Source organism: Alosa alosa, chromosome 12 (genome assembly GCF_017589495.1).
Source record: "Alosa alosa isolate M-15738 ecotype Scorff River chromosome 12, AALO_Geno_1.1, whole genome shotgun sequence".
Classification (NCBI taxonomy): domain Eukaryota; kingdom Metazoa; phylum Chordata; class Actinopteri; order Clupeiformes; family Clupeidae; genus Alosa; species Alosa alosa.
This window is the reverse complement of record NC_063200.1, coordinates 18347997-18374161: the sequence shown is the minus strand read 5'-3', so window position 1 is coordinate 18374161 and position 26165 is coordinate 18347997. Positions and strand designations below refer to the sequence as shown.

Genomic DNA, 26165 nt, shown 5'->3' with positions numbered 1-26165 from the left:
GAACAGCTACGGTATGTTTACATCAGCAGCACTGCAGTGAGTATCCATCAGGGGGCGCCGCTGGAGAGAGGGTAGCAGATGGTAGTGGATCAGCGGTCGCGGGTTGAGGCATCAACATTTTCATGTGATACTTCACAGACTCTGGCCAAATTAACATGTATATAATAATATTTCATACGCATAATTATTTTCACAAATCTCATTTTAATAGATGAATGATCCTCTAGTTGTGGAAAATGTAAGTAAATTAAATGTTAAATGGAGATTTTGACCTCACTAGCATGGCTCAACTAAAGTAGCCTAATCTTGGTATCTGAAGGACCAAGCAGTTTACGTCATTTCCTGGAGAAGGCGCTGTAGTCACGTGATTAGGGATAAGCGCTCTGCTTCTCGAATCCGTTTAGTTAAAAAATATGATTAGTAGGACGGGTTACTTCGATTTAACTAAAGTCGCTCCAGAATGCCTTCTATACAAACGCTTCATAGTTCGTCAAAGGCGAAAAAGAAACGGAATTTGGCTCACGGAATCTTCTGATTTGGACGCAGTGTCACGTGACCCACACGCGATTTTTGCCGTTTGGTAAAGATGGCGGCGGGTAGTTAGCAAACAAGCGTAGACAAGGAGGAACATCCTCAATACAGCAGAGACAAGTGGGAGCCCTGAACACCGCCAAGTGAGCTTCTTGATTTTATTTCATTTTTTGAAAGTCAAGGGGGCTTTTAAAATGTAGTGATCAGTTCAGGAACGCGAATCGGTTGTTTTGGTGCCCCTAATGGTTTGTTTTCATCTCCTTATTGCTGCTCCTTAATGTTAGCAAGCGCCAAGTTTAGCAGTTTGTAGCATAACGTTAGCCCTCAAGAGGTGACTGAGCACATCATTAGGACGGGTTGAATTTGCTTTATTTGAAGACATTTTTGAGTATAAGCTTGTTCTTGGCTCGTATTACACTGGATACGTTAATTGTCGTTTCTCAACATGTCTGTTATGCTCTTAAGGCCAACCGCTTAAGCCCCTCACTGCCTTATGACGTGTTTACTAAGTTTGACAACTATCATAAATATAGGATATGTCAACGTAGTTAATAGTTTAGATTGACTTACAGTTTCCAGTAACGTTTATTAACACAAAGTGGATGAAGACGTTTAATAGTTAGCTAGCTAACGTTAGCTGCTCAACCTTTTGGTTGGGTGTAACGTTAACGTTAGAATATTGATCGTCTCCTTGGCATGCGGAGGTAATTGATAGGTAACATGACAGTTTCTCTTTGCTGTGAAGTGAGATTCTTTAGTTCTAGCTACGCTTAGTTGTATTTAACCTTTCTGTCCACAGAGCAATGGCCAGATACGTAGATAATAACTTCATAGTAAGTCATCCTAGAGACCGGTCACATTGGTGAACCAGGTGGCTAGGACACCTAGCTAATGTCACTGCTTAGGTAGCGAAGTCAGTTGTACTAAGTTGGTATTAGCTGTTATGTGACTTGTTTGTGTCCCTCAAGCAGGAAACAGCCAGTCGCTTAGGTTGTTTGACGCTTGCTTTGTAAGTGATTTACCCAGCTAACTGTTATTCTGCCCTTTGACATGGCCCGTTGCGCGCACATATATTTTGCATAGCTACAGTGGTTGCATTCAACATCGTTAGGCTATGGTTAGCCCAGCTATCTCTGTAGGTTGCTAGCCAGCTGCGTCAGACCAGGAAGTACTGCAGCTAGCTGCAAACACGTGCTCAGATATGTGGTGTTTCAGTGATGTTTCAGTATGTCAACTAATGCCACACTTGTGTTGATGTTGTGTCCGCAGAGAGACCTGAGTGTCCCAGTGTAAGTTCACATGATACGTTATGATATTCATGAGTGAGTCGTGTTGCCAGCAACATTGTATCTAACTTTACGCTGTACTCATTTAGCAAAATAAAAACATGGTCTGGATCAGAAACAGATAAGTAAACTGGTAACTTTTCAACTTTAAAATTTGACTGATTGATCAGCCTCAGCTTGGTGAACATTTGAACTCGAAACAGACCAGACGAGAAGTAGCATATCGAAGGTAAAATAAGCTTATGCATTCTTTCTAACACAGAACATAAGTTATGTGGCTACGATTAGCGAACAGTTCAATTAGCATCTCGGCTTCTGTAAACCTGTTTATTTCACTGGCTGACTCTGAAACATCACTTAAAGGTTTAAATATACGTTGGTGCTGTCTATTCGACAGTGGTGCTGGTTAGTTCAGAAATATGTGTGGTTTTTGTTCTTTTAGTTTAAGCATGTGCGCTGCATGGTCGAGGAGTGAATCACACCGTATGTGTGTGTGTGTGTGTGTGTGTGTCACTCGGCCTTGTGTCTGGGGCCATGTGCTATGCTTCTTTTTGAGGGGCAGGAGGGAAAAGCTTGTGTGTTCTCATGTGCTGGTTCTTGTGTTTTCAGATGATGGATCCTGGACAGGATTTGCTTTTGGCGGCCCTGAGCGAAAGTGGAATCTGCCCAAATGACCTTTTTGACCTCGACCCACAGGACACGGTTCCACCCCCTGTGCCTCAACAGGTATGCAGTGATGATGCAAAAGATGTCGCTGAAGAACATGTGTCGTTTTCTGTGAAGTACTTCCATGTCTAGCCCGTTTATCCCTTAACCATTTTGTCCACGCTAGTTGACTGCTGCCTACAGCACCAACAAGTGATTTTAACAGTTGATGTAGGGATTTGTTTTTCAAGAGGTATTTACTAAATGTACGGTGTCTGTTTTGCATGTACCTGCAGTCGGTATCCGTCAGTGCACTGGATGGAGTTAGTCTGGCAGCTGAGGCCGCTGGAATCGTGCGGCTGGAGCCTGGTCAATCTCCCACGCCTGTGCCCACCACCACCCCAACAATCACCATCAGAGTAAGAGATGCACTGCCACTTGTTAAGAAAAAATATTTTTTTTCAGCAATTTTATGGGAGGGGGAGCTGGCTAGATTTTGTCAACGGAACCATATAACCTTGGTTAAAGGAGAAATCTGCTGATTTTTGACATGGATGTCTGTTTCTCGTGGTCACAAGTACTGTTGGTGCCAAAAAAACGAAAACAATTGGTTTTCGTACCGTACAGTTCCGTACCAACAGTACTCTGTGACCTCGAGAAACGGAGATCTATGTGAAAAATTTATGGATTTCTCCTTTAAAGGCCTTTGACACAATAGTGGATTTCAAACTGTTTAGTTCTGGAAGAGACTCCTGTTCATGCACTCTTGTTTAAGATGCTCATGCACACAGTTTTGTTAGACATGCGATATTTAAGTGACGAGTGCATAGCATTTCAAACTGGCTGATGACTGCAACGTCCCTAAACCTCCACAGCAGAAGCCACAGCCGTCGACCACAACGTTCGTCTTAAACCAACTCAACCAGCTGCCCTCACTTGGCACCATCGTGGTCACCAAGCCCGCCTCGGGCTCCACCGGCCGGCAGACCATCACGGTGACGAAGGTGGTACACGCGCGTGGGATGAGCCCGGCAGCCGTGGTAGCCTCTTCGTCGCCCGTGTGCTCGGTTGTGCCCCCTGGCCGGGAACAGGTGAAGCTGAAGGACCTGCTGAAGCCGGGGGCCCTGAAGACCAGCAGCCTGGGGGAGCTAATGAAGCTCAAGCCACCGGCCGACATCGCCCCGCCTGTTGCCACGGCCACAGCCGCCAGTGAGTGAGGTTTTTGCCCTGTGTGTGTGCACTGTATTTGGTTTTGTGTTTGAGTGAATTTGAGTCTTTTTGTGTGTCTGTGTTTGTTTCCTCTTTCAACTGCTGGGTTGTGAATTGGTGTGTGTGTGTCTGCTTTCAACTGCTGGGTTATGAATTGGTGTGTGTGTGTGTGTGTGTGCTTCCCCTTACAACTGCTGATAACCTTTGTAGGGGCTCTGATAAGCAGCAGAATTGAATTGTTTCTTCCTTTGAATTGGGAATTATTTATAAAATGCTTGTTTGAGTGTCTAGAATGCAGTCTGTTTTAATGGCTCTATCGGGCCTCCTCCATGTTATTGTGAACTTCTCTCAACAAAGTGGAATGATTTTCCCTCTTGCAGAAATAATTGTGGTCTCTTCCAAGATGATGAGTAGAGCAGGTATTAGTAGTTTCTTCTCCTAACGCATTGAACGGGTTCTTGTGGAGTGTTCTATTCTGTTGTCTGGTGGCTGGGTTTTAAGTGTGCACTTGTCGGTTGTTTTAATTTTTTGGTGACTGGTTTACTGGTGCTCTCATTAAGCTCTTCTTCCCACAGCGGAGTTGAACAATGGCGTGAAGAAAGAGGTGACCAGCAAAGACGTGGCCAGAATCTGGGTGAACGAAGACCTGAAGATGCGGAGTTTTTCCCCCACTAATGTAAGCTGCTCTCTGCCTGTGGTAACCAACTATGGTGCTGTTCATCTCAATACACAAGTACCACTGAAAAGTTCATGAGTTTACCATAGTAAAGCTCGCTGTAGAGTGCAGAACAACAACCTCGGTAATTTTTTTTTAAATAGGTTTGTCACATCTGTAGCCATCATTCTTCTGAGTGTTGTTTCATCTATGTTGTGCTTTTCATCTGTGTGTCTCTAGATACCACACATTAAAGATGAAGAGGAACCAGAGGAAGAGGAAGAAGAGGAAATGGGCCATGCAGAGACGTATGCGGAGTACATGCCAATGAAACGTGAGCACAAGCGCACTCAACACATGCATTTTTGAAGGGTATTTTTAGTCACGAGTGGGCTTTTCAGTTGACATTCAGCCCCTTAGATGGGTGCTCCACGGGCCTGTCAGAGTCTGTTTCGGAAGAAAGAGGCAGCTTCTGCCAGAGAAGCTGTGAGGAAATAAAGAAGTCTAATATCACAGTGGCTTCTGGAGCTAGGAAAGTTTTATCATAGGGTGGAATCACAATCAAAAGGGGCTGTGGGGGGCGGGGGTGTTGTGGCTCAAGCAGGCAGCAGCATCCATGCGGTCGAAGGGTCGATATTCGGGTCGAAGGGCCTGTGGGGAACCAGGTTCCTACCCTCAGTCTTTTCTCGGATCCTAGCCCATCTCTTTTCGCTCTCTGTCACACTCAGCTGTCCTGTCAACCTAAAGACAAAGCAGCCGTGGCCTACTGGCTAGGACTTCGGACTTCGAACCCCGACCAGTAGGAACGGCTGAAGTGCCCTTGAGCAAGGTACCTAACCCCTCACTGCTCCCCGAGCGCCACTGTAGCAGGCAGCTCACTGCGTCGGGATTAGTGTGTGATTCACCTCACTGTGTGTTCACTGTGTGCTGAGCGTGTTTCACTAATTCATGGATTGGGATAAATGCAGAGACCAAATTTCCCTCACGGGATCAAAAGAGTGTATATACTTATCTATACAAACATGTTCAAAAAGAGAAGATTGTTAGTGGATGATGGAATGTAATCTGTTTTTTTTTCCTCCTGCAGTGAAGACTGGCTTGCGGCACCCTGACCCGGTGGTGGAGACCAGCTCACTGTCCAGCGTGAACCCGCCAGACGTGTGGTACCGCATGGCTGTCCCAGAGGAGATCATCGACCGCGGCTGGCTTTCTGCCCTGCAGCTAGAGGCCATCACTTACGCCAGCCAGGTAGGACAAGAATGTCAGACCACCCAGGTGCTCTTACCTGGAAAAGTCCACAGTCAGTTTGCTGTCGGTCCACATGCAGACAGTTAAACGTGTCGCATGTAAATGCTCACCCTGCATGTATTACAGCAGTAGTGACTAGGCTGGAACAACTGAACTGATCATTTGTCATCAGCTGGTAGAGCTTAAAATCTAAATATTCCTGTATATTTGAGATCAGTTTGATTTTGCTAAGGAGGATGTCTTGCCTTGTAGCAGATCCAACTGTCTAACCTAATGTAAAATTGATTGGAGTGTATAGGACTGAATTGTGATGTGCGTGTTTTGACCTCTGCCGTCAACAGCAACACGAGACATTCCTTCCCAACCAAGACCGAGCGGCCTATCTGATTGGGGACGGGGCTGGAGTGGGCAAAGGCCGAACCATCGCTGGAGTCATTTACGAGAACTACCTACTGGGGAGGAAACGTTCCCTCTGGTAAGAGCTCTGTGCAGCTGTTTTCTTCCCTACTGCCTTACTGACCTCTCCGGAAATTGTTTTATTTACAGAGCTATTCTATGCCTTCTTGGTTTATGTTGCGTTCCTCAGGTTCAGCGTCTCCAACGATCTGAAGTATGATGCAGAGAGGGATCTGCGGGATATTGGCGCCAAGAACATTCAAGTCCACTCACTGAACAAGGTGAAAAGAGTAGCCATGAGCATTACAGTAGTCGTAAGGGAGCAGCGTCCACATCTATAAACTATAATAAATGCAATCAGTGGAAAAGGTTGACCCTTGGGGCTTTATTCTTTGATTGACATGAAGGTCAGAATGTGGCATTACTAAAGGGTTTCCATTTTGTTTGTTTGTTTGTTTTTTGGAGCGTGAACTCGTTGTTTCTGATTCTTGCCTGTGCTGAGGACCTGAGTCCAACTAGGGTTGAAAATGCTTTCCTTTCTCTAAGTCTTAACACTTCACCAGTTGCTGCTTATGACTCATGTTCCAACCCACTCCTGACAATGCAGTCTCTCACTCCCACACATGCCTACACAACTTACTTATTTATTTGTATTTTGTCTGCTTTCTTTTTCCAGTTTAAATACGGGAAGATCTCCTCGAAACACAACGGCAGTGTTAAGAAAGGAGTGATCTTTGCCACCTACTCTTCCCTCATCGGAGAGAGCCAGTCGGGAGGGAAGTACAAGACTCGATTTAAGCAGCTACTGCACTGGTGTGGTGATGACTTTGACGGAGTTGTATCCTTTTAATCAGTAAACACACTTGGCTGTAGGAAAGTAACACCTTTGCAGTAAACAAAGGAAGTGCCTAATCTTTCTCTGTGCGTAACCCCCCTCCATAAAAATGATTACTTCCAGGATATTCCTTGAGGAGTCAATGCTTAGATATGTTTGTTTAGCTGTTTCGTAACATGCCCTTCTGCTGCACTTAATCAGTGTTGTCTAGCTTTGCCAAAAGCACGCATTGCTGCAAAGATGTTTGAAAGCTGTCAAATCTAAAGGTTACCATGACCTTCCAGTTATGTAATAAATTAGGAGTTATATTGGTTCACATAAGATCTGTCATGAATTAAGAAATATTTTTAAGTTTGACATTCTGTTTAATGGATGACCTGAGTCTTAGGAACATGTCATCAGTATCATGTATGCATTTGTGGGTTCTTCCCTTGACTGTTCCTGTCAGATTGTATTCGATGAGTGTCACAAAGCCAAAAATGTTTGCCCGATTGGGTCTTCAAAACCCACAAAGACCGGTTTGGCTGTGCTGGAGCTACAGAACAAATTGCCCAAAGCCCGGGTGGTGTATGCCAGCGCCACAGGTAAAGTGACATACAGAAATGCCACATCAGAATGTTGGACACACACACACACACACATATATATGCAAATAGTTCCCGGTCCCATTAGCTGTTCAATGTTGTAATCTGCATTACAGGTGCATCGGAGCCACGGAACATGGCCTACATGAACCGCCTTGGTATCTGGGGTGAAGGAACGCCCTTCAGGGAATTCACCAACTTTATTCAGGCAGTGGAGAGACGGTATGTGGCTCTCGGTCAGCAGTAACAGCTTTAGGTCTTGAGCACTTTGGTTGGGTGTGTAGGGAACAATAGCAGGAATCTGACCAAATTAGAACCCACCTTTCAGGAAAAACAAAGATCTGCCTGCTTTACATTTACATTTATTCATTAATCAGCTCTGGCCATTAAATAGCCTTACGGTACCGATCCACTTGCACGACACTTCATTTTGTCGTGTCGCATAGATGTCGCGCTGCCTCCCCACGTTCAGTCGTGTGTGGGCGTTTTGTTTAAAATGTCAGTTACCAGCTCATACTCAGTTCGTTTTAACGTATCTTAAGTGTTTTTCCACAAATGGACCACAATTTTAGGCATGTACTTAACAGTATACAACACATTAATAGCCTAAACAAACTATGCAAGCCATTTGGAAATCTTGTTTTATTTAAACTACTCAATGCAATCTCAAATCCTTACCAGAAACACCAACAGTCAATAAATTAATCCAAATCCTAGTTTCGTTTGTTTTATGGACTACTAGGTGGTCGTGGAAGAGATCGTTAAAACATTATTTGTCTTGTAAGCGGAACCAAAGTTTCACAGGCACCGTTGTGGTAGAACAAAGGACCTACAACCTCATCCTTTCATTGGAGAGTCGCCTCGCGTTCAACGGATTCATTTGCATAAAGATGGGCTTCGGATCGGTACTGTTAGTTGCAGAAATGGCCTTAAATTAAACAAACAAACAAACATTCATTAATCAGACGCTTTTTCCAAATCTACTCAATTAAGCTTTGCTTTATATGCCTCTGTGTATGAGGGAAGTGCTTGTTGTTGTTTACCATAGTTTATATGTGTATCTCATTTGAATTTATTGGTTTTTGATCTATTCAATCCTCAGGGGTGTGGGAGCCATGGAGATTGTTGCCATGGACATGAAGTTGAGAGGGATGTACATTGCACGGCAGCTGAGCTTTCAGGGTGTGACATTTAAAATTGAAGAAGTCCCTTTATCTAACGACTACATCAAGATGTACAACAAGGCAGTGCGGCTGGTATGTACAGATGTTGAATGCCCTTTTGTAAATCCTCATAATGTGTTAGGAGGTCCCTCATCGACAAGCAGCGTGTTAGGTCAAGTGCGGTGGCTGATTTGAGGGTGGGGCTATGTCTTCATAAAATTGCTAGCTTTGCCGTACATGGCAAAAGTTAACCGGTGGTTTAAAAAAATCCCGCTTCGGAACCCGGTTACAGCCTCCTAAAATGCCAGGATTGTGTAGATGCAAGGCCTAACCGATAAAATAAATCCCCCAGTTTAAAAAAAAAAAAAAACAGCGTTGTGTAGACAGGCCCTTGATGAGGTTTCTAAAGAGGTGGCTGTGTGCATATCCCCCTCCTTCATGAGTTGACCACTGCTACAGAGAACAGAGTTCATGTGATTGTCATATCCTGTGTGCACACCTTTTTATCAGTGAGGTCACTGTCACTCTTAGTGATAAAAGTGCCTGTCTGTCTGTCAGTCCCCGCCACACACGAGGTTATGTTTGTTTTGTAGGTAGTCGAATTGGGTATATCATGGTTTCTTCCTATGATGGTGTGTGTGTGTCGTGATGGTGGTTGTGTTTAGATTCATTGCTGTTAAGGTTGTCCATTTTTCTGCTGTAATTTACATTTATGTAGCTGACACTTTTATTCAAAGTGATTTACAACAATTGAGGTACAATAAAGATGCAATAAAGGTACAGTGCCACTAGGATATTGTTAGATAGAGTAATCCTTACTTAAGCATTTATTCCCCCCCTGCGTGTCTCAGTGGGTAAGCGCCCGAGAGAAGTTCCAGGCGGCAGCCAACCTGATGGACGCAGAGCAGCGCATGAAGAAATCCATGTGGGGCCAGTTCTGGTCTGCGCACCAGCGCTTCTTCAAGTACCTGTGTATCGCCTCCAAGGTGCGCCGAGTCGTGCAGCTCGCCAGAGAGGAGGTCAAGAATGGAAAGGTGAGTGTTCTGTTGAATGTGGGTGAATGCACATGCCAATGAACATGTGTGACTGTGTGATGGTGGTTTAAACAGAAGTTGGACCATGTAGTACAGCGGTTAAGCCCTCAAATCAAGGGGAATTGTGCACTTTTTGAAAGAAACATGAAACTTCTACCATAGTTAGGTTATACCATAAGGTTTATTTTCAGATTGGGAGGGAAGTCAAATTTGACCTCTGAGGCCCGGGAGAGGTCAAATCCAAGATGGCCGCCAACAATATTCAAAAGTGCCTCACGTTGGAACCAAATACAGTAGAAAAACACTTAAGGTGTCATTTCCCACTAACCTTTGGGTGCCCATTCTGTATCTGATAACTTTGAAACCACCAGAGTTCAAGAAAATGCATTTATGTAAAGGTCAAGGTAAACAAAACATCAAAATATTCATTTTTTATGTACCCCAATTCATTTCTTTGTTGTCCCTGTATTAAGTTATTATTAGTGCGCAAAGAGATCCTTAATTCATCTTTCTCTTTTGACGGGTCATTCAAAGAAAACTGCCAGCAGAGGGCTGTGCCACCATCTCTCTTGGCCTTTATCAACATGGTACTTGATGGTACAAACATTGAGCATCAGTCCACCACAAAACCTGCCCTAACAATCTCCCAATTGATAGTCTTAACAGTAAGAAGTAATTAATTAAGTAGTAATTAAAGACACAGCCTTATATTAACATGCTAGCTACAAATGTGTTCAATCCCGGTTGACCGGTTATTTAAAGGGACACCAGGCAAGCCTGCTGCTTTTTCGCTACGAAACTCCCCCTCGCTCGGTCTGAAGCTCTTTTCCTTTTCTTTGCGTCTTCCGTCAAGGGTTTTCGCTGCTTCTTCGCCGGCTCTGCCATATACACGTTTTCAACAATCTCTAGCGTTTCGTTAGCCTGCCTGCTTCGGTCGGCGGGTAGGGTACACTGAACTTGCAAGCGGGATATTCTTCCTACAGGCAATAGGGGCGGGCGAGAGAGTCTTCACTCACCCTGTAACGAGTCATTTAACCATATACCGACTTACGAAGATGAGTAATTAACACGAAAACGTTGCCTGGTGTCCCTTTAACTAGGCTACTCTGTTAACATTACCTATTTCAGCCATAACAAATTTCACATTACCAAGCTGACATATCTACAATATATCTGTTCAATTATTAAACTAGCTTCAGCTAACTAAATATTCCAGACTATCTTCTAGTTTAGCTGGTATAATTATTTTGACCGATGTCCATGATTTTTTAACTCAAAAGCTAACTACCAAGGAAAACTCCTTCCTGGCTATGGTTAAATTAATTTGCAACATAAATAATATTATGTAATAATATTGTTTGTTCATAGTCAATCTGTTTACATGTTAGAATATGTCGGTTGAAGTGCTCTCTACATTGTGCGTACTGTGGCCTGTAGCAACAACTCTCTGAAGCAGGGTTTTTTTAACCAGCGGTGGTATGGCAGGTGGTCTGTGAAAATGGTCTAGGGGGGTCACCTGTGGATAATTCTGTGCTGTGAAGAAATGAAATTAGCCACACATCTCATGAAATAACAACTAATAACTGAATAATACAGCGACGACAAAGAAATTAATTGGGACACATAAAAAATGAATATTTTGATGTTTTGTTTACCTTGACCATTACATAAATGCATTTTCTTGAACTCTGGTGGTTTCAAAGTTATCAGATACAGAATGGGCACCCAAGTGGGAAATGACACCTTAAGTGTTTTTCTACTGTGTTTGGTTCCAACGTGAGGCACTTTTGAATATTATTGGCGGCCATCTTGGATTTGACCTCTCCCGGGCCTCAGAGGTCAAATTTGACTTCCCTCCCAATCTGAAAATAAATCTCATGGTATAACCTAACTATGGTAGAAGTTTCATGTTTCTTTCAAAAAGTGCACAATTTTCATGGTTACCTGCTGTACTAATGCTGTCCATCTTATTTAAAACTTTACAATACTGATTTAATTTTAGAATTAAAGACAAGTGACAACATTGTTCATATTCTTAACGTATTTAGAAATGTTTATTCTTTTTATTTGTGACCATCCAATAAACTGTATAGTTTATGTAAATACTTAACCTCCTTCATATTTTGTTGAGCATTGGGAAGAAGGCGGGTCACAAATCCTGAGGTGGTTTTTTTTTTTTTTAAATTTATTTTTTTTTTTTTTTTTTTTTTTTTTTTTTTTTTTTTTTTACACCTGAGGCAATTCTGAAGAATCTCTATGCAACATTGGCCAACCTATAAGCTAAGCTTACCTAAGACAGGAAGGTGTCTGTGTCTGTGTCTGTGTGTGTGTCCACTAGTTAATCTGTCTGCCCCTGCTGCTCCACAGTGTGTTGTGATCGGTCTCCAGTCGACAGGAGAGGCCAGAACACTGGAGGCCCTGGAGGAGGGAGGTGGAGAGCTCAACGACTTTGTGTCCACTGCTAAGTGAGTGCCCTCACTGCCTCTCCTCTGCTACTCCTCAAACTTCAACTGAACTGAACTCCTGACTTGACTTTAAGACGGAGCTCTTGGATATACTGTGATTGGATGTACAAACAGAACACCACCATATTGCGAAACCTGTGAGGAATTCACTAGAGAAAGGAATTGCAATAATGAGCTCAACACCTTAATCTCAGTCAGAATCCTTCAGGTAATAGTTGTAAAGTTTTTAAATCAAGGACCGCACTCAAAAAAACTTTAAACAGTTTTTTTTTTAATCTCATCACTTCGGGCAAGACGCCCTTCAGCCTACAGTGGCACAGTCCTTGAATTACCTAGAGAAAAATCGGGGTGTGGTACAACATTCCATTACAAAAAAGAAGCCTAAGACAAATTTTATAGCTTCATAAAACAATATCCAACTTTAGCTGCTGGAAAAAGAGATGAATACATGTAACATGTGTATGAATTAACTGCTGGTTAGTTATGAATAAATTGATTAAGGAAATCAAAAGGAGTCATTATAACCAGTCATTATAACCACAATAGGTCCATAATGGAGAGCTGTAATGGGGCCGCTGTATTAGGTATGTTTATTCATTCTCTGTGACTGTTTCCTGGCAGGGGTGTGTTCCAGTCTCTGGTGGAGAAGCACTTTCCTGCCCCTGACAGACAGAAGCTCTTTAGCTTGCTGGGTATCGATCTACCCTCCAAGAAACCCACCGCAGCAAACAACAACGCCCAGGACCAGAAGAGCACCAAGAGAAAAGGTGTGTGTCACGGTCTTGTTACTGTTGCTTGTACTTGGTTCTCAGAACCCTGCAAAGCAAAGTTTTGTAGGTTTAGGAGGTTTTAGACAAATTGGTTATTGGTTGTGTCCTGAAGGTTTTCAAGGTCACCTGAGCACACATGGCTTTGGCTTGTCAGTGAGGATTGGTGGAAGTAAGGGTGATTTTTAGTTGGTGTCTGCTTTGAGTTGATTCAGTGATTGCTCGATGATTCAGATTCAGTAAAGCACATTACTAACATGCTAATATAGGAACCAATATGCGGTCTGCTGATGGACTGTACCCTGAAAATGTATTGCTTGTAGATAATGTGGAAGTTGGTTTTATTTGTGGTTGTACACTGTGTGCATGCTGATAGTTTGGTTTATTAGCTGTTTAGTTTATTAGGGGTGTGCAGTGGCTAACAGGAGATTTTTCCTGTCCTCCTTTACAGGTCAGGAGATCAAGAAGGAGACAAAGAGGAAACGGCGGTCAGGAGGGCTGTCTGGAAGCAGCTCTGAAGAGAGCCAATCGGACGAGTCGGACCAGGACGCCGAGAGTGACGACAGCTTTAAGTCGGTCAGCTCCGGCGAGGAGGAAGACGACTTCAACCCTTTCAGGGACGAGTCCAGCGAGGATGACGAGGGTGGTGAGTAATTAACAGCGAAAGAGTCAAAGAGGAACAGTCTCAACGGGACTAAGGACTAAGAATTTTTTTTCCCCACTCACACTCCATTCGTCTCCCCAGATCCCTGGCTCATTCGGAAAGACTCCAAGAAAGGCAAAGAGAAGAAGGGGAAGAAGAAGAAGAAGAAGAGCATTGACCCGGACTCCATTCAGAGTGCCTTGCTGGCGTCTGGTCTGGGCTCCACCAGGCCCGCCTTCACCACGCCCTTAGCCAAAGTGCCTGCCGCCGTCACCCCAGCAGGTGGGTTGACGTAGCCCTCGACATCAGGATCACAACACTTCTCATCGCATTTGTTAAAGAACCGTATAGCCGCTTAGTCGTCATGTATGTATTAGTGTGCTAGTCCGGTACTGCAAAAGGAAGTTTGGCATGTTTTACCCTGTTTGTGGTTTAGGTCCAAAGTTTTTCTTTGAAAGCGTATCCTCAGGTTCCTCAGGGTTTTGTAGGTAAGGTGGCAGAAGCAGAAAATATTCGGAAATATTTCGGATTTCAGGCAAGTGAGTTTAACCAAGAGCAAGTAATAAGCAGAGCATGGCTCTCAATTCATACCGTGATACGCTTATCACACAACGTAAACCACACATGCCTTCACATTAATTTTTAATCCTTGCTTGCTCCCTCCGTCCGATGTCGCATCTCTTATTATAGGCGACGACAGGATCCGTGAATTTTGTTCATGTAATTTACAGAACTAGGCCTACATGTGTACAACCTACAATGTGCATATGCATTTCAAGACACAACACTTAAAACGAGTGAACAATAATTAAAATGTAGCCTACGCGTCAGTGTTTTACTTATCAACGAATAACCAAATGACTAAACTCATGGACGAGAAGCAGAGCCAGAGTGGCTGCAGTCATTAGATAGTGGCATTGCAGATGTGCAACTGGACGTTTATGTTTGAGATCTCATTCGTGGTCATGGTCCTGATAACTAACTGGCTACTCGTCTCCTTGACCAGCTAAGACGGAGAGTGATGGCTGCATGACCAGCCAGGACGCAGTGGAGGACGCCCAGCAGATGAAGCGCCACCTACTGGAGGAGCTGGAGAAGCTCTCGGAGCAGCTGCCCCCCAACACGCTGGACGAGCTCATCGACGAGCTCGGGGGCCCTGAGAATGTGGCTGAGGTCAGTAGTGGGATACACACACACACACACACACCACGGTATATTATTGAACTGAGCGATACGCCCCTCACGGTTTAATACGCAGACGTGAACCGCGATAAGTCGGTACATCTGTCATTCATAATTTGCAAATGTTTATCATTGTGCTGCAAACTACACAAATGTTAGACATTCACAAAACACCCCCAGAGAAGCAGTGCATGGGCCCTCTCACCCCTGCAACCTATCAGTGCTTCCCTGCTAATGTAGCAAAGCACCGACAGGTTGATGTGCTCAATATGCAAATGAGTTTATATTAAAATACCAAAACCTTACCCTTATCGTGGCCCTCAAACCGTGATGCATACCGAACCGTGGGCACACTGTACCGTTGCATCCTTAACACGCACGCACGCTAAAACACTTAAAGCGGCAGTTGGCAAGGTTTTTTTTTTTTTTTTTATCACATTCACTGAAACCGACACTATGCTCCAACAGAACAACATAAATCAGCCGGTTTTAGAAAAAACCCGCACTTCTACCTCCACCTAGAGCCTGTTATTTGTTTTGCAAAAATCCACAGCTCTCGGTTCTTCTGGTCCAATCAGAGCAGGGCTGTGTGAGATCTGACTGCCAATCACAGTCTGGTGCAGTCTGGTGCGCACTGACGAACACAATTTACACATGTTAACATTCAAAATTTTGGCTAAGTCCCCTCAATCTGTCAGACTTGCCAACTGCAGCTTTAACACCAAACACACTCTCAGCAATTTGGTTTGATGTTTTTGTATACAGTGACTGAAGCAGTAGTTAATACCATTCATAGCACCTTTTAAATCTCTCTGTCCAGGCAGAGTTGTGGAGTTTGCATTCAGTACTGTTTGTAAATGTCTTTGTGCATTGGCGCTCTGTAGATGACGGGACGTAAAGGCCGGGTTGTCAGTAACGATGACGGCAGCATATCCTACGAGTCACGCTCGGAGCTGGATGTTCCCGTGGAGATCCTGAACCTGACAGAGAAACAACGCTTCATGGATGGAGAGAAGGTAGGAAACTGACCTTTTGAAACCTGTCTGCTGTTGTCACTATCATATGCACACGGCTCAATCTGGTTTATCTTACTATTCTTGGTAGAATAGTAAGGGGTTGAATAAAAGACACTTACCCTGAAAAAAAACTAGGGCTGTCAAAATAACTGATTTAATTTTGATTCATTAATGTGAGAAAAAAAATAACTGATTTAAAAAAAAAACAAAATAGCGCAGATTAATCGATTCCGTATGACCTTTGACCCCGAGCCGTAGTCAGTAACCATTAGACTGTAAAATGAAGGAGAGAGAAGAAAATGTGCTGCCTAGATCATTGATTGGAACATTTACTTTTAAAAAATGGCCTGATGGTGTTAATAAAAATAAAGTGTTGAATAAAATAAAGTCCAAGGAATTTGCATTGCACCGGAGTTCGCCAACTCTAAAGTCGCACATCAATGCAAAGAAATAGTGCTGACATTGAGGGGAGAGTTAATTTATTTTCATTGTGTCCCCTAGGTTATATCTGTGGCCGGAAATGCCTTGTATGTGAAAAAAAACTTCTTCCTGAAGCACTTTTGAATTTATTTCCTCAACATATTAGGTCATATTATTAGATTATTATCGCCATTATTTGAACAGTGAAAATAATAATAAGAGTTTTTGAACTTTAATGTCACTAATGTTGATTATTCAATGATTCATTTGAATGTAAATATTTAAAATACTTTCACAGCAAAAATTATATTTGCGATTAATTTACATTAATTAATCACAGAGTACGTAATTAATTCGATTACATTTTTTAATCGATTGACAGCCCTAAAAAAAACATAGAAGAAAGATAGGTGTGATGCCCATCTAGACCCATATCTTGAATCAAAACAATGTCATGTACATATCATTGATATAATATGACCATATTCATCTGACGTTTTTGCCCCAGTCCCTACTGATGGTGTGGAACTAGTGAATGAAAACCCTGCTTGTGTTTGCAGAACATTGCCATAATCTCGGAGGCGGCCAGCTCGGGTATCTCTCTGCAGGCGGACCGCAGGGTGAAGAACCAGCGGAGGAGAGTGCACATGACCCTGGAGCTGCCCTGGAGTGCAGACAGAGCCATCCAGCAGTTTGGTAAGCTGTGGTCTGGGCTCTGTTTCCTTTTCACTACACCAGGCGCCTAACTAAATCATTCCGTTCGCGGCACGTAAAATCCATTTTAGAAGACTGGTCTATTTTGTAAGCTAATTTTTGCAGCAGACGCAACGCGAACGGAAGGCTTCAGTTACGCGCCTGGTGTAGCTTCCCTGTTAGACTTTTGCAAAAACTGCTGACCTCTGTTTTAGTTTTGAAGTCATATCCGTCTGAGTTGTATAGTGTAAGATTAGGGGGGGGGGTTTTTCCAAATGTGCGCCGATATCACGTGTGGTGTAGCCAGGTCCATTGGTTACAGTGGAAGCTATTTGTTACAGCATACACTCTGTGAACGGAAACTTTACGTACGTTTAGTACTTTACGTACGTGGTGTAGCCTGCCTGTTAGACTTTGTTACGGAATCCAACCAACAATTTTAGGCAAATTGGATAACACAACATAAAAGACTGATGAACGGTTTTGCGGGGAAACCATTTGATTTTAATGTTGTCCTTTTTGTTTCACCGAAGTTCACAAACGTGATTATTACAAATAGCAAAAAAAAAAAAAAAAAACCTGTTAACAAACATAAAAGCCAAGGTGGTTACAAAAGGACCGAAAAGGATACACAAAAAGCCTCACACTTACATGCTGGGATGTTATCAGCTCTCCTGAGTCCCGTGCCTGACGCACAGTTTGCAGAGCAGGCAAATTAAGAAGCGAGTCAACTAAATAGGTAAAGTAACCACCGAGGTAAAACGGAAATATTAACAAAGTTAAAGTTAAGTAGTTGCTAAGTAATAAGTAAATAACAACAAAAGAAGGTGCCGGTGTGCCAGCGTCTGTCTACACCGAGGCGCGAGAATGAAATCGGGCTTTATACGAGTGGGCTGGCGCCAGTAATGAAGGAGTCAGTCAGCTACCAGTAAGCACACCAAGTTCCACCTACAGGAAGCGACAGGAGACAGTACAGGGAAGGAGCAGGGCAAAAGCATTAGTGCAATCATAAAACAAAGGCAGCACTAAACCCAGCACCATGTAACAAAAACTGCTAACCTCCATGTTGGTTTTAAAGTAATCTCTCATTCTGCATTGTCTGAGGTGTGGTTCAGGGCTTAAAGTTCTCAGGCCCTGTGCCAGAATTCAGGCGTGACACACATACTGTATGTATATCTAATGGCTCAGAACATTTCTGATCATTCCCGGCAGTCCATTTCAGCTAAGTAACAGGTTTGTGCGTTTGTCTCACTCTCTCTCTTTGCTCTGCTTCTTCTCTAAGGCCGGACACACAGATCCAATCAGGTCACAGCGCCGGAGTACGTGTTCCTCATCTCTGAGCTGGCAGGAGAACAGAGATTCGCCTCAATTGTTGCCAAAAGACTTGAAAGCTTGGTGAGCCTTTATTGCAATTGGTCTGCTCACTGCTAATGAGTAGAGTTGTGTAGGATCATAGTGTTAAAATTCTCCAGGTTGTACAATAAATCATTCATAAACATTTCAAATGTTGCCTGCTTTTGCCTCACATGCTTTCGCCAAGTTTTTGTTTTGCATTCTACCAACCTCATTGTGTGTGCATGTGTGTTGAATAGGGTGCTCTGACGCATGGTGACAGAAGAGCAACAGAGACACGAGACTTGAGCCGATTCAACTTTGACAACAAAGTGAGTTTGATGTTTGATTGCTGTGTGGTTTGAGGAAGTCGGCTCCTTGTCTGCCCTCCTTCTGACCTCTCTGTCCTCCACAGTACGGAAGAAATGCGCTGGAAATAGTCATGAAGTCCATTGTCAATCTGGACTCTCCCCTGGTTTCCCCTCCCTCAGAATTTGAAGGGGATTTCTTTAAAGGTACAGAAAACAAAAAGCATGTGACCACACTTTAACTCATGTGCTTAGTTCACCATAACGTGAGTGGTTATGTAACATTCCTCGCATTTCCTTCTGCAGAAATCCGCAATGGCTTAATAGGCGTTGGCCTGATCAATGTTGAGGACCGGTCGGGGATCCTTACGTTGGACAAAGGTTAGATGAGTTTCCATGTAATGAACAAACAAACCTAATAAGTAAACTGCTTCAGATCGACACCAGCCATAGAAAAACACAAATCGGTCGACTTCTACTGTCTAGTGTGTCCTTATAGTGAGTTGCCTTTTTGGGATTGTCAACTGATGGTCATCCAGTCGATTTATTTTATTCTAAGGCTTTGGTTCAAAACAAAACAAATCATTGGATTTACAGTACTGAGTAGATAGTAATTGTTATTTTATGTTGCATAAAAGTGTCATGTATGCATGTATATATGTGTTGATGGTATGTATGTCTGTCTGGGTCGGCAGATTATAACAACATTGGGAAGTTCCTTAATCGGATCCTTGGTATGGCAGTCCAACAGCAGAATGCCCTCTTCCAATACTTTGCTGAAACACTAACAGCAGTCATCCAGAATGCCAAGAAGAATGGACGTTATGACATGGGAATTCTGGGTACGTTTTTGATTATGAGTCATCTTGTTTGCCTCTCTGCTCTGAGGAAATTCAGCTGTGTTCAGTGTTGTTCTGGTTCATCTCTACAGATTTGGGCTCAGGGGATGAGAAGGTGAAGAAAGTGGACATGAAGAAATTCTTGACCCCTGGATATTCAACCTCAGGTCATGTGGAGTTGTACACTGTGAGTCAAACAATTAAAATGTCACTCTTGTGATTGCATACTCACCAGAATAGTAATGGATGTGTAGTTAAAAAAATATATATTGTAATCATAAACGTATCGTAATTGTAAATATAGTTTAAGAATTTGGATCCTTGATAAGAAAGCACAAGTCAACCTAGTGTAAATCTGATCATGGTGTCTTAAGTAAGCAGCACTAGGAAGGAATTTAGAACCTTGAAGGGCCCAAGTGCTCATGTTTAAAGGTCAACCCATTGTTAGTGGTCTTTGATTAAAAAAAAAGTGATCTTTTCATTGGTTTAGAGTTGTTGAAAAGACTTATTTCCGTAATGAAGGAACACATGGCTTTTCTTGCTATGCTAAAGGTTTCTGAAAAACCTCTTGAATGTGGTGTTTCGTTGGAGTTAGGTGGTTGTTGGCTGGCTTCTGATATTCTCTGGTTTTCACAGGTAAGCGTAGAGAGGGGGATGTCATGGGAAGATGCCACCCATATATGGGCAGAACACAATGGCGCTGATGATGGCTTCTATGTGCAGGTAAGAAGGTGTTTTATTCATTAATTTCATGATTTGTGTTTAGAGTAGCACAGTAGGCTGCTGGTGGTTCTGGTCAAAATAAATGGACTGCACAAAAGTATTGCATGCTCATATCTATTCAAGTTAGATTGTCAAAGAATGAGGATCTGATGTCACATATCTGACTTGATACTGTTTGACTCCTGATATTTCCCCCATGTGTTTATAGGTGAGGAACAATAAGAAAACTGCCCTTTTGGTCACAGAGGTCAACACCAAGAAGAGGCTCTTTCTGGTTTACAGACCGAACACAGGGAAACAACTGAAACAAGAGAGTTACGCTGACGTCCGGAAAAAGTGTAAAAAGGTAAACATTGCCCCATATGTAGATAAGACCAACTTCTTGTTAGTGAAGAAGTGTCTGCTTAATGTAATGTAACGAATGCTCAATAAAAGCAAGGCAGATTTGGATTCAAGGAAATTTGCAGTCATTAAATAAAATCACATTTGACAAATTAAATAACATTGCTGGGTAATGTTTCAGAAATCAGAAAAGTTTTGTTGGGCTTTTGTTCTGTGAAGTGGCTGAGGTTTTAATGTTTGATTTTGATTTGTCAGGTCCTGTCCGATGATGCCAAGCAGCACTGGATAGATCAGTACAACTCCTCAGCAGAGATCTGTGCTCATGCTTACTGGTATGTTCACTGTATGGTCTTACTGGTATCACGATACTGTCAAGCAAAGTGTAACAGTTTATTCAATGCCTATGTCATTATAGGTTATGGTAAAGTCAGGAAAGTCATGGAATTTTACATTTGATTTTGAGTGGCAACCCTGATCACTCCTGTTCCCCACAGACAAGTAAAAGGCCCCCTTGCAACAATGTCTTCAGCTTTCAGTAAACACGTTTGTAGTGCCTGAAACACAATACATAAAGTATATGTGGACGGTGTGATGTATTTTGATGTAAGGTTTTCACAAAGGATTGCCAAGGTAATGTCATACATGACATTATTTTAGTGTAGAGAGTACAGTCTATACTGATGAAACAAGAACCAATGGTTATTTGACGCAATATAAGATCTGATAAATAGATGTATATAGTCTTGGGGCAGAGATACCTCAACTTAGGACTGTAATCGATTCTGTGATGTGTAGAATGCACTGTGATGCCTCTTGCGCTTGCGTTTCAGGCGTGGGAACTGCAAGAAGGCATCCGCAGGGCTGCAGTGCGAGATAGGGCTACGCTGTAGGACCTACTACGTCCTGTGCGGCTCGGTGCTCAGTGTCTGGACCAAAGTAGAGGGGGTGTTGGCCTCCGTCAGCGGAACCAACGTCAAAATGCAGATCGTTCGTTTGAGAACGGAAGACGGGCAGAGAATTGTGGGTAAGTTGGCCAGAGTCAACTTCGATATCATGTGTGCAAATTGGTGAACACAAATGACTTGGCCGTAGGTTACTGCACCTTGATTTCACTTATGAGTGAGTACAGGTATGAACTTAATCCTAGCTTTAGATCAGCTGATTTTGTTTATCGGCCTTTTGCAACTTTAATTAATTTGGGGTTGAAGACGAGTGGGGGAAAGTAGATGGATGGAAAAACCGGTCAAACAAGTTTTTAAACCAGTATTATGTAAAACATTTATAACTGCCTTGGGTGGTTACTTTTAAGGCAAATGAATCCATTGAGTTATTTTTTATTTATTTATTTTTTTTTGCTTATCTCCCAGGTTTGTTGATCCCAGCCAACTGTGTGTCCCCTTTGACCAACCTCCTGTCGTCGTCGGACCAGTCGCAGCAGCTGGCTGTCCAGCAGCAGCAGATGTGGCAGCAGCTGCACCCGCAGAGCCTCAGCCACTCTGCCAACACATAGCCCCCACCTCACCCCGTCCCACTCTCCTTCCTCCTGTAGCCGGCAGGCTCCGGACTTTTACCCTCCTCCTCACCTTTGAACTTTCAACCTCTGGCCCCAGTCGGCTCCTCGTGATGCTGCCGCGGCTGCTGCTCCTGTCGCTGTCACTGCTGCCGGAGTGCTTTGTCTCAGTCAGACAGACAGACAGACAGACCGACAAACAGACAGACAGACCACAGGGTTCTGCTGACTTCTGGGTTCCAAGTGGAAAGAGCAGGAGTAGGTTCCTGACTTGTTCCTCGCAGGTAGTGTGTATGTGTGAGTGAGAGAGAGAGAGAGAGAGAGAGAGAGAGAGAGAGAGGCCGCAAGGAGAGCTGCCCAGACAGTCGTGGTGGTGCTGTCCACGCCGCCGCGACCACCTCCTCTTCCTTCTCCGCCTGTGTGTAACCTTTGAGCTTTTGAACATGTGACCTCTAGCAGGAAGTGGAACCCCCCTCCGATGGCCTGCTCCACTGCACCCCTCATGACACTGACAGGTCTACACTCAGGGGAATCACTACACGAACGTAGTCATCTCTCTTTTCGTCGACACGCAAAAGAAGTTTGGCATCGATCCGAGGTGCCCGAAGCACGCATGCATACTCACTCAAAACAACGCCCCCTCTTTCCCCTCTCTCCATGTCTCTTGTGCCTCAGTCTTTTTTCGTCCCTCAGCATGCTCCTGGTGAAGAGGGTGGATGGAGGTAAAGCGTGGGGTTGGGGGGGGTTGGGGGGGTGTGTGCCTCCTCATCGAAGTAAGTGGAGAACTGCGACTGCATGGCGAGAGCTCCTTTTTTTTATGTCCAGTTTTCCTAGTTGAGGGTCGAATAGGTTTGATGTGAATGCACTGTGCGGGTGTGAGGCAGCCAGCCAATCAGCCAGCAAGCCAGCAAGCGCGAGTCCCTGTTCAAACTGGAACCTCTTCAAAAGCAGGACTCCGATGTGGCCGGTGGCAGTGCGCCTCCCAATATGGGCGTCATCGCGAGCCAATGTTTTTGTGCGTCAAGGCATCTTTAGTGCGAGCTCCTGTTTCCTTTCTCTTCATTTTTCTTTCCTCCCTTTTCAGAGTGCTGTATAAGTGGACAGGGTAGGCTTCATTTAGGTTGCTTCTTTTTTTTTGCTATACCAGTGTGTGTATAGGTGCATATCTTAAAAGGAAAAAAAAAACATGTTTTGCTTAAAATATTAGATGTTGAAACACTTGAAGGACAATGTCATTTCATCCTTGCACGAGTTGCACTACTGACTGATTGATGTACAAAGACTATTAAAATGAACAGTGCAAGACTTCTACCTCTTGCAAAAGACCAATAAAACTCCTTGTGGACAAACACTTGATTGAATCGACTTTCTTGTCTCATTTACACTACTCATTCAATAGTCTTATGGTTAAACTATACTTAGTTCAATGCCATTTAAGACCTTGCAATTAAACTGTAACAGGCTCCCACAATGCCACTAAAGGCGTAATCATAACCAGAGGATCACCACTATATCTAGAGAATGTTATTCTCTCTGTAAGTGGCTTTGGATTAAAGTGTCTGCTTAAATGAGAATATCACTTTTCATTGGTGGGCATGTGTCTGGGGCGGGGCTCATCGATCCAGCTTGCCCAAATAGATTACATAGCCATAGATGTATTGGATATGAAATGAGGTCAAGCTATGAACACCTACAGATGGCTTGAACATGGACAACCTATAGCACCCTGAGCATGTATGGCCAGATGTTGAAAACCACCCCTCTGTGAAATCTGGGCCAATAGTCTTAATAATGGTTGGAAACTCATTTTACGCCAATGCTACTTGAACCTGTTACTAAGAATGTATTAATAAAATATGTTTTTTATCTGATTATGCAAACTCATTATGACATGTTTGTCTTGCTTTTCTCAAGATTTCTCATGCATCTGCTTGGCATCTTTTCACATTGTTGCACATTTCACTGGGTATGCATTAAACATAAAGAATGGTATTTTCAGAACTAAATGTATAATTTCCCTCAATAATAAATGTATAATTTCACTCAATGAAATTCAAACTCAAGTGTCCCTCATTTTTAACATAAAACTAAGAATAGCAAATACGATTTCATACTTTTTTAAGAAATTAAAACATGTATTATTTTACAGCTTAAGTTTTATAGTTGTTTTTTTTTTTAATGAAACTTGGGTCCTATCCAAACTTTGGATTGGATACCATCCCGACTTGCAGGTTTCTTAATGTGTGAAATATCTGATGTATACGTTAAGGCCAATGTGTCCCATTGTGATGGATTGCTCTGGGTGTCAGAGTGAGAAGTGACGGCCATGTTTGCCGGCGCCGCTGCTGTAAACAAAAAGTGTCTCCGAGACAGACGCTTCGTTGAATTTCGGGTCATTTTTATTTCTTCAATTTATAATGTCGTTGGGCATGTCTTACAAACCCAATGTGCACCAACAGATTCCGGGTGCTTCAGGGAACCAAGGTGAGCGAAAAAGTAAGATTCTTGTTTCGTCTACGACGTATTTTGTCGACCGTAAAAAAATTGCCTCACAAAGAATACCTGGGCAAAGACCCGTTTGTGTAGTTTTGTCCAGTTAGATATATAAGGTCAGATCCTAAGAGCTAGGCTAATTCTTCTCCGCCATTATTACTACTGAAAAAAGCCCGTCCTTGGAGTGCGACTGCCGAAAACGTTTCGTTAAGGTGATACAATGTATCCATAGAATATATCGTCGATGTGTTGCCGCGGTTGTAGCGTGGCGGAGGCCATTACTATGTGATAAAGATGTATCCTTTAGCTCCTTAAATCAGCCCCGTTCCGTTGCCTCCATGATTGTCTCCTGGGGTTGGTGATTGATCTGATTCAGACCGGTGCGGCTCTAAGAGGACACCCTGTGTCTGAGCGCAGTACTGCAGCAACTGCGTTGGCACAGCATGATGTCTGTGCATGCCCAAGGCAATAACCAAACTTAGTCTCTGTACAAAATCTGTGTTCATTCACTGATAATACTTTGTGTTTTTGCCTAACCCATATATCTAATGTTGTCTTTTCAGTTGGGAACATATCCTCAACATCTAACATGACAACAGTCCAGTCTTTCAGGCCGGTGGTGAATGATTTTGGGCCACCAACCTTGGGCTTCCAACAGGTCTCTCTCTCTCTCTCTCTCTCTCACTCACTCACTTACTCTCACACATACACACACACTGTACACATCTGTAGAGCGTGTAAAAAGCAGCATTTCACTTGTAGCTTATTGTTGTATGTATGTTTAGGGGCCAAATGGAAACCAGGTACCTCAAAACAAATATGCAGAGCTCCTGGCAATCATTGAGGAGCTTGGGAAGGAGATCCGGCCGACGTATGCTGGGAGTAAGACTGCAATGGAAAGACTAAAGCGAGGTAAATATTTTCCTCTCTGCCTTGCCTGATTAACTCTAGCCTTCACAAATATTCATACACATTGCAGTACACACCATGACCTCTGTCACCCACAACTACTTTTCTTTCCAGAACATTATCTGATGAAAACATTATTGTATGTGTTTTTAGGCATCATCCATGCCAGAGGGTTGGTCCGTGAGTGTCTGGCAGAAACAGAGAGGAATGCAAGGTCTTAGCCGTGGCAAGCTGTCCCCCTCCGCACTGAACGCAGACCTGGTCAAAGAGGCACTGCATGCTCAACTCTACAGCGAAGGCTGGAGAATGGCAGGCAGGAGCTCTGAGTATTTTGTTACACAGAAGAGGGACGTCACATGCAGGGATGAGGGGTTTTAGGCTATTGCTCTTAAAAGGCACCTGGAAGCCTGCACTGTAAATAGTTATATTGTCAGAGCCAGTTACACGTAAAATAAGTTTTGAATTTGAGATAGAAATGTAAAAATGCATGCAATCGGGTACACACCCTTGATTTAATTGACTGAAAGTGCATGGCCGTGTCAGGGTTAGAGTAGTCAAGAGCATTGATGTGGGACTGAATATGTGTACGTTTTTTTGATTACAATAAATAATGAAGACTTTGTATGTTATGACATTATACAATGAGTTTGGACAGCCAGTTGCTACACCTGTTGTTTGCGTTTTGTACGTATTTATTACCTTGCGTAATAAAGTGTATTTTCCAATAAAACATTTCATAGTTTGTATTTTGAATACATGTTCCAATTGTCAGTTTCGCACCTTAAAATTATTCAAACAATGTGGTTGGTACCGTTAATATAAATGACAAATAATTAACATCTAAGAAGTATGTTAATGAGTGAAACTAAAATAAAATGCTATGATTTATGTTTTAATCCCACGCCACTGATTTTTCGAAGGTCACTTCCTTCTACGC

The 26165-nt window shown here is 43.2% G+C and overlaps 2 protein-coding genes across 6 annotated transcripts; both read left to right on the top strand.

Moving 5' to 3' along the window:
* Positions 1 to 368: 368 nt before the first annotated feature.
* Positions 369 to 23177, top strand: sbno1 (strawberry notch homolog 1 (Drosophila)). Of its 4 annotated transcripts, none has more exons than XM_048259931.1 (33): positions 369 to 674; positions 2427 to 2543; positions 2759 to 2881; positions 3338 to 3671; positions 4052 to 4090; positions 4247 to 4347; positions 4567 to 4660; positions 5414 to 5574; positions 5916 to 6049; positions 6161 to 6251; positions 6647 to 6808; positions 7254 to 7389; positions 7506 to 7611; positions 8492 to 8645; positions 9404 to 9586; positions 11954 to 12051; positions 12673 to 12818; positions 13270 to 13464; positions 13564 to 13743; positions 14468 to 14634; positions 15528 to 15659; positions 16640 to 16775; positions 18055 to 18167; positions 18365 to 18436; positions 18520 to 18619; positions 18719 to 18793; positions 19108 to 19254; positions 19344 to 19438; positions 19888 to 19974; positions 20183 to 20320; positions 20572 to 20648; positions 21147 to 21340; positions 21684 to 23177. In XM_048259931.1, the coding sequence occupies exons 2-33, from the start codon at positions 2427 to 2429 to the stop codon at positions 21824 to 21826; spliced, it is 4230 nt and encodes a 1409-aa protein (XP_048115888.1). In that variant the 5' UTR covers positions 369 to 674; the 3' UTR covers positions 21827 to 23177. The 4 variants fall into 4 exon arrangements, with proteins under 4 accessions (XP_048115888.1, XP_048115889.1, XP_048115887.1 ...); XM_048259932.1 differs by lacking the exon at positions 369 to 674 and adding an exon at positions 758 to 776 and having other exon boundaries at positions 3341 to 3671; XM_048259930.1 differs by lacking the exon at positions 369 to 674 and adding an exon at positions 758 to 776.
* Positions 23178 to 24140: 963 nt separating this feature from the next.
* On the top strand, positions 24141 to 25958 carry LOC125304716 (cyclin-dependent kinase 2-associated protein 1). 2 transcript variants are annotated; one of them, XM_048259204.1, is made up of 4 exons: positions 24141 to 24322; positions 24883 to 24977; positions 25105 to 25231; positions 25382 to 25958. In XM_048259204.1, the coding sequence occupies exons 1-4, from the start codon at positions 24244 to 24246 to the stop codon at positions 25447 to 25449; spliced, it is 369 nt and encodes a 122-aa protein (XP_048115161.1). In that variant the 5' UTR covers positions 24141 to 24243; the 3' UTR covers positions 25450 to 25958. The 2 variants fall into 2 exon arrangements, with proteins under 2 accessions (XP_048115161.1, XP_048115162.1); XM_048259205.1 differs by having other exon boundaries at positions 24144 to 24310.
* Positions 25959 to 26165: the final 207 nt, after the last annotated feature.